At 42.4% G+C, this 8,273-nt stretch overlaps 1 protein-coding gene across 1 annotated transcript in view; it reads left to right on the top strand.

The window, feature by feature from the left end:
• Positions 1-8,273, top strand: part of arap2 (ArfGAP with RhoGAP domain, ankyrin repeat and PH domain 2) — a gene marked incomplete at its 5' end in the record, with an annotated part of 96,083 nt that overhangs the window by 35,635 nt on the left and 52,175 nt on the right. The window contains 2 exon segments of the mRNA XM_014018386.1: positions 2,033-2,135; positions 3,816-4,011. Coding sequence (XP_013873840.1) covers positions 2,033-2,135; positions 3,816-4,011 — 299 coding nt within the window.

Raw genomic sequence — 8,273 nt, 5'->3', positions numbered from 1 at the left:
ATCCCGAGCGCAGAGCCCCAAGGGGCACCCGCACGAGAAGATCCGCCCACCCACCCCCCTGATCAGACCATAGGGGAGAACTGGGAGAGTCACCCCAGTGACCACATGCACAGCCTCCGGGGCCAGCAGCGACAAACTCATGGGCCCCACCGGCACCCGCCATACCAGAGCAGATCCAGGAAAGGGCACAGAGGTCCGGGCCCCCAGGGCGCACCCCCTCCAGGCCAAAGCCTGACAGAGCCAGAGGCCCCGAGCCCCAACAGGCAGTCACCAGGCCAGGCCGGCACACACCCCAGCGCTCAGCCCCAGACCCCGGGAACCCCCAGCACGCCGGCGGCCAGCCGCACACCCCACCGAGGGGCCGAGCAGCAGCGGGCCTCCAGATAAACCAGCAGAACTTTCTTCCATGAATCACAGCTTAGCAGCTGCACACACTTATCTGCATAGCCTGGGGTTTCTCCATGTGCTTGTCTTTATGAAATAAGTTCTTAGATCTTTACTATAAAAACAAACTAAAAACTAAAACACCAGAAATGATCCAACATAGTGTAGTAACTATGGCAGGCCTGTAAGGGGTGCTGTAAAACTGCTACAAAAAAACTATAAAAAACTGGAAACACAATGAGCATAAAACTTTCACACTGGGTGCATAAACATTAAAAACATCAGRTTGTAAATTAGATTCGAAGCATTCACACAAAAAATGCAAGAGCAGCATTTCAAGATCCTTTTAACTTTTGAACGTGTCCGTCCATCTGTTTTCTTTTGCTTATCCGGGGTCGGGTCGCGGGGGCAGCAGCCTAWGTAGAGACCCAGACTTCCCTCTCCCCAGCCACTTGGGCCAGCTCATCCAGGGGAATCCCAAGGTGTTCCCAGGCCAGCTGARAAACATAGWCCCTCCAGCGTGTCCTGGGTCTTCCTCTGGGCCTCCTCCCAGTAGGACGTGCCTGGAACACCTCACCAGGGAGGYRTCCAGGAGKCATCCTAACCAGATGCCTGAACCACCTCASCTGRCTCCTCTCGACGTGGAGGAGCAGCKGCTCTACTCTGAGTCCCTCTCGGATGATAGAGCTTCTCACYCTATCTCTAAGGGAGAGCCCAGACRCCCTTCAAARGAAACTAATTTYGGCCGTTCGTGTCCRTGATCTYGTTCTTTCGGTCACTACCCAAAGCTYGTGACCATAGATGAGGGTAGGAACGTAGACCRACTGGTAAAYMGAGAGCTTCRCCTTCTGGCTCAGCTCTCTCTTCACCACCACAGACCGGTACAGCGCCCACATCACTGCAGACGCAGCACCAATCCAGCTGTYGATCTCCCGCTCCATTCTTCCCTCATTCTTAAACAAGWCCCCGAGATACTTAAACTCCTCYACTTKGGGCAGGACCTCYTCYCCGACCCRGAGAAGTCACCCTACCCTTTTCCAGCTCACTTTAGAACCTGTGCAGAAAAAAATACAAGTCAAAAACAGTATAAGTGGTGTCCAAAGTCAGTCTCAAGGGCCGGTGTTCTGCATGCTTTAGGTGCTGCCCTGGTTCAACACAGMTGAACTTGAGGAATGCTTAATTAGTAGGCCTTGGYGGCAAACTGAGAAGCTAAATCATCTATTTGAATCAGCTGTGTTGAAGCAGGGACAAATCTAAAACTTGCAGGAGGCCGRCCCTTGAGGACCGGAGTTGGACATGCCTGGAAAACAAAGTGTTTTATTGTGAACAGCAGCTCTTCACATCAAATCTTTGCTCTCACTGAAGAGATCAGAAGCAAGTTTCCTCTGACCGCCTGCAGTGAAACTGCTCAGTAACAATAAATGTAACTGCTAATGTAATGAGCAATCCAGGTGTGAATGTATACAAAGACTACTGGTCCTAATAAAAAGTATAAAGCATCCCCTTTTTGAATGTTTTTTTTTAAAGCGTGTGGGAATATGAGTCGTTTGTGATGTTCATGTTTATTTCAACTCTAAAGCGCATGCTTTGGGAGGAGACTTTGTTTAAAATTGCAGATATCTGAAAGTGACCCCCGTGTCTTTGGCAGGGCTGTGTTTACTGTCGAGCTGTATCTACAGACGGAGCGAGTGCTCATTGTCGGAGCTGAAACGCAGGCTACTCAGCACGACTGGATCCAGGCGCTAACAAAGGTGACACAGTTTGCACGGAGCGCACCCACACATAAGGCACACATTCCTCTGCTTCTCTTACAACTTTGGTTTTCCGCTTCAAGTAAAAACAAAGAGCCTGTGAGGCTGTGCTGCACTTTTCCATTTACGCTGCTACTTTGAAACACAGAGTGTACTCAGTGAGCCTCATGCTGTCTCTACTTAAGACAAGTGGCTTTGCAGTCTTCCCCCGCATGCCGAACGGATCTTGTAATAATTCGCAATATAAATATGCCCCCTGTTGCCTTCTTTTTTTTTTACTTTTATCTTTTCAGTCCTAGACAACCCAGGCAGTGGTAGCGAGCGGGATCGCAGCATTAGTACATATGTCTCTCCATCTGTAGCGTAAGCCACAGAGACCTCTTATTCACTTCAAACCGCAGAACAATGGTCACACAAAAGGAAATACTTTTAAAACTTAGCAAAAACTTCTGATTGGCGACRGACGCACCTGTTTTGTGTTTGCATTGTTCAACCCCGATTCAGAAAAAGTTGGGACGTTGTGCAAAATGTAAACAAAAACATATTGCAATGACTTGCAAATCTCATAAATACATTTATTTAATCCATAGGGGAACATATTACGCTCTTTTGAACCACTTGTGTACATTCCAGATTTTACTTGAYTTTTTTATTATTTTATTATAACTTTTGTTTATGCATCTGTTGTTTCTGTACCTAAGAAGCACCTTACCAGATCTGCTAACCTTGTTTCATTGCACTGTACATTAGGGCTGGGCCATAAAGCATTAACTATATCTAGCGCGTGATCAATATAAATATAAAATATGTTTAATAGAATGTTAAGTTTCATTGAACTCAAACTGCATGGCATTCTGGGGGATGTAGGCAGAGGACAGGCTAAAAGAGGATGAAAGAGTTAGGGTCACWTCACCAGTTTGGAAAGTTTGTCAAATATTTAAAGTCTGACAAGAGTCAAACCGTTGTCTGCAATCTATGCAAGGTCCTTGTCTTTACAAAGTCTGGCAATACGGCACATTTATTTTATCACCTCAGCCGCTCTCCTTCGTTGGAGTACAGCAGTGGAACAATACACAACAAGCGGGAACAGACAACCATTGAGAGGTACTCGGCAGCAGTGCTGCACAACGAGACACTGAAACTTCATAAAGAAATACCGGATGCAGTAGCTTATCATTTAGCGAAGGATACGCCAGTGTTGACCTCCTTTTAAAGGTTAAAAGTTACGGTTAAAATAAAAGTATTTAAATTCATCATTTGCTTTTATGCTCTATATTTTAAAGYGGTAAAACAAATAACAAACCAATACTTATCAATATCTACTGATAGGAAACGCTTATTATAATATGTTTTTCAGACACATTGCCCAGTTCTACTGAACATTGGTATACTACAATGACAAAGTTTTCTGTTCTTCGAAACGTATCAAATGTTTAAGATAAGAAGTTGGACCTTATTTGTGGGGGTTCAAAGAAGATGAGACAGGGGCAACAGAAGACTGAAATTAGGTGGTATAGATATAAAAACAGCTGGAGGAGTATTTTGCAACTAATTGATTGGCAACAGATCTGCAAAAGACCATTGTGTAAAAGTCAATCTGTAAAAAGTAAAAATGGGCAAAGRAGTAATTTGTATTGTATTAATTGCAGAAGTCTTTGTTTTCATTCTTTGTTTCTGCAGTGCTTCATCCCACCTAAAGTGGAAGCACTGTTGCAGAAAGACAGCGACCTGATTGGCAGACTCAAGTACAAAGAAGGTCATGATCTGTATTACTGGAGGACGGGCTGGTTCACCCTGGAAGGTTCGGCTCTGCGTTTTACCTCTGGGGATGACGAAGAAGAGGAGGTTCTTCAGCTCAAACAGCTACAGGAGCTCAGTAAGCAAGTTGTTTGACATGATTGTATTTTTCTTCAAATAAACCCTCTGTTAGCGGCTTTAACAAAAAGATTTTTTAAGGAAAGAATATTTTTTAAGGTGTTTTAAAAATGTCAAATACAGTGTACCATAGTTGCATGCAATTACAGGCAAAAGATCAAGTGAAGCAGTGACTGAGGCTGAGTTAAATGCATTCAGGTAGAGAGATTCAGTGAATTCCAGTAGACTGCTTGTCAGTGCTTTGGAAAGGGGGAGGGGCTTACTGCACCACTTGCTGCTTGCTGAGGAAAATAGTCACAAAAGTCTCCAGAAGTCACCAGTAACATCGTAAAAAAATAAAAATCACGGGATTTGTTGCTAGTTGCTTTTTTTGGGAAAAAAAAAGGTTAGCCCATTGTGCAAACCTGCCAAGTTAGCAACACTGCTACTGAGCTAGCAACTGCCGGTGTACTGAAATTGGCCACATGCATGTCAACACTGAGGGCAGGGGGTGCAGAATGTTACTTTTATAGTTTACAACTACGACAATTAAATTAGAATTAATAAGCATTTCCTGATTTTTGTCTTGCTGGGAGTGATGTCAAGTCGATTCAAAAAACGGGTAAGTAAAAACAGAACTGAAATGTAGGAGCAGCTGCTGCATTAAGCAGATACCGTTACCTGTGCATGCACTCTGTGTAACATATTTCAGCTCAACGATCACACACCAGTTCAGCTGCTTCCGGTTGCAGCTTGACATTTTGCGAAGCCAAGGCCTTCCCTGATAATTAGTGTTTGTCGTCTGTGTAAGAAGTTTGCTTTTGATAAATGAAAAGCATCGGCGAGATCTGTTACTTCTTATTAATCTTTTGATTTTATTTGGGTGTGACAGATGAATGCTTTCGCCACTTACAGGCTTTTTCATCTTTTCAGCTCCTCACACCATTACACATTTCAGAACTCCGCTGTGAGTCGCTAACTTAAAATAATAAATCATAGCTGGTGGCGATTAGAAGAGAGCAGGAGGGGGAAAAAAATACCACAGGATCGTATGGGAGAAAATGCCTTGTTTAAAACGAGGTGAGTAAAGGCCGACGTTATATAATGCTTCGACAAGCTATCATCAGTCAAAACGAGATTCAGTTTCCCCCCCCGAGCTGCTCGCCAAATCCTGTATGACGATATAATTTTAGAGCCGTTTATGGCTGGTGTGCAGTTTTATTTTATTTTTCCAGTATGAGGGTTTTGTGGCAATGCCGTTTGTTCACATCACTAGTAAACACGAGTTATTTAAAGAACCGACTAAAAGGAAACTAAAGTTCACACATACTTAGGCAGATAATAAAGATTTTGGAACATTTCAATTGATTGCGACAGCGTGATGCACGAACAGAAGGAGGGGGAGAATCAATAGATCTTTCTAATCTACTTACAGCTCGACGTGGATCAAATCGCAGAAAGTGCCGTCCCGCCATCTGACCTGGGGTGGGATAAAGAACTGCAGCAGTGTTCATTTTTATACCCAGCTTTCACAGACCATATTTGAGAGCCTTTGGCACCAGAAGGAACTGTGTTTTTTTTTGTCAAGCGATGATGGGTTCTGGAGCACTGAAAAGATCGCTTTAGGATTCCCAGTCTGTGACATGGGATTAACTGTTATTTTCTCCACAATGACACCACCACATGAAAGGTGCCCCTGCGTAGCGCTAAGGGATTAAAGAAAAACACTTTTCAATTAAAAATCACTGCATGTTTCCAACATGCTTCACTTCAAAATGAAGCAGGAGTTTGTGTTTATTACACGCACGCTTATGTTTACAGTCTGTAGCTTATTGCTGAAACATTACGTAGTGATTTTAGTGAGTTCAGCTTTTGTTTTGTCAGAGTTGCACGTTTATTAGTAATTGTGATTTAATGGTGTTATGGAAGTAGATGAAATTAGTTTTTAAAATKTATTAGTCTGAACGCACTGACTGCTGTTTCTCAGCCTTTTTCAGTTTCTGATTTTTGTTAAGCTCTGATCTGTTGGTTTAGACTCTGTGTTATTTCAATTTTTGATAAAAAAAAAACACAAAGTCTGTCTGGTGACTTGGCTCCACCTTCAAAAAAATAGTGTCATAATTTATTTCTCGAAATTCTGGTTGAACTGAAAATCTGCCTGCATGTTCATAATAAAATATTTGCAGTTAAAAACCAGTAACAAACGTACAATATTTTTTAAACATTTTTTCAAGAAGGCATGAAAATATAAAAAATGAATGACACTAAACAATATCCTTTGTTTGTTCCAACTTTTTTTAACCAAGGTCCAAATAAAACAAACAAACAAACAAACAAACAACAAAGTTAGTATATTTGTCTTTAAAACAAACAAGCAAAAAAAGAGAGAAAGAGTTGACATTTACTAATAAATGTTCTGTATTGACCATTTATTGGCCCAATTTTGGTCACCAGCCCAGAAATTGATCCACTCCATGCTAATGATGATAATACTTAAAGAATGAGACGTTCAGTAGCTCTCAAAATGTCATCACCTCTTGAGAGGAGATTGATCTTCTTGATTTGTCTTTTGCCAAGACACCTGAAGCACGAATAACAAGGACCAAAGTAAAAGGAGGGGGAAATGACAGATTGAGCTGGATAATCATTAGATGTCACAGTGACCAATCAGCTTTCCCTCTTAGAAAGTTACCAAATGAAATCTCTTTCTAACAAGATGAGCACTTTAAACTTGTTCTGTATAATTTGTCAGGAGGCTAGGTGAGCGGGGAAAAAAGGCAAGCTCATTTCTCTTCTTAAACATTTCAAATTTAAGATAAAAAGCAGAAGACTGTGGCAAAGCAGGATCTATTATCCTGCTTTACTATGACACCCAATAAAAAAAGTTTAATTCAKTATTTAGTTAAACTAAATATATACACCAACCACACCTAGTGTGTTTAGTAAAAAAAATGGGAAAAAAGAAGCAGCTGTTTCTATTCATTTTTAAGCTAAAGTTTGCTGCTACACATTACTCTTATTAGCTAGTAAGACCAGTCTATTGGAGATAAATTMTCTGGTTGTTCCCTCAGCAATCATTAATCATGCCTCAGTTTTGCACCTGCAGTTTTGGGAAATTTTGTAACAATGTACCTAAAAGAAAACATGAGTTACACCTGACTTTAAGGGTGTATTCACACCGGACACATTTGGTTCTTTTTAAATGGACCAGAATTCGTTTCCCCTGTTGGTCCAGACCATTTATGCAGGTGTGAATACACTCRTGCAAACCCTGGTTCRGATCAAACAACTGGACCAAGACCTGTTTTTGAGGTGATCTCRGTCTGCTTCCAATTAAACTCTGGTGCGGTTCACTTCTGGTATGAWTAYGGACCGACCTCAAATGGAACCAATATTTACCATTTACCAGTATTTAACATTTAGCCCTTCAGTGTTGCTAACACTACCACTACACTAGAAAAAATGAACCGCTGTGAGTCATTGAACAYGGAGCATTTTGAAAATTACATCTTGTTTTGGGTCTGTGCTCTGTCCYGCCCACATCATTTCTGTCCAATGRGAGCAAWGTTTGTCAGAATCAGAATCAGAAAGAGATTTRTTGTCACTGTCAGTGATAAACACAGACTAGGAATTTGCRGTTTAGAACATCCGTTCAGAGAAGACACACATAAACRTGTGAGAACGAATGTCCACGGTCTTTGGCACTAAGGTGCGCTACCTTTTGCAGCTTAAAATACACACACACTAGGAAAGGTGAGTGAAAAAAGAGCTTTGATGCTGTTGTACACAGAAACACAGAACCATGCGCTAAAAAAACCACTCTGCAAGTGCAAGGCAGCGAAGGAGGGAAGGAGGTTGGGGGGACAAACACATGGTATRGGGAGGGGTTCGGCRCAGCCGGTGACATTCCAGGTTAGTMCTCCGTGTTGGAACCAATCAAAGACCTCCAGAGTCCGAAAMAAGTTGTTGTCAGCCAAGGCACAAATCACCAGAGTCAGTTCTCTGTCTCCACCCAACATGGCCTTCGGACTGATCCACTCACGGGTGATACGGGTAGGGATGGGGGGGTGGGGGGTCGAGGCTTTTTTCTCACATGTCATCCAGGGAGTTTTGATAGATGGCAACCCAAAATCACCAGCTGCAGGGATCCAATAATAAATATAATTGTTTGGGGCAAGCAGCCTGGTTTTCTCTGCTTTGAGTCTTAACTGCATCTCTGTGTTTGCGGAAAAAAGCCTATGTTCCAAATTCCAGTACCTCCTCACCTCTCTCCGTCTGAAACTT

The sequence above is a fragment of the Austrofundulus limnaeus genome, unplaced genomic scaffold (assembly GCF_001266775.1).
Source record: "Austrofundulus limnaeus strain Quisiro unplaced genomic scaffold, Austrofundulus_limnaeus-1.0 Scaffold191, whole genome shotgun sequence".
NCBI classification, from domain to species: domain Eukaryota; kingdom Metazoa; phylum Chordata; class Actinopteri; order Cyprinodontiformes; family Rivulidae; genus Austrofundulus; species Austrofundulus limnaeus.
This window is presented reverse-complemented; position numbering and strand designations above follow the sequence as displayed.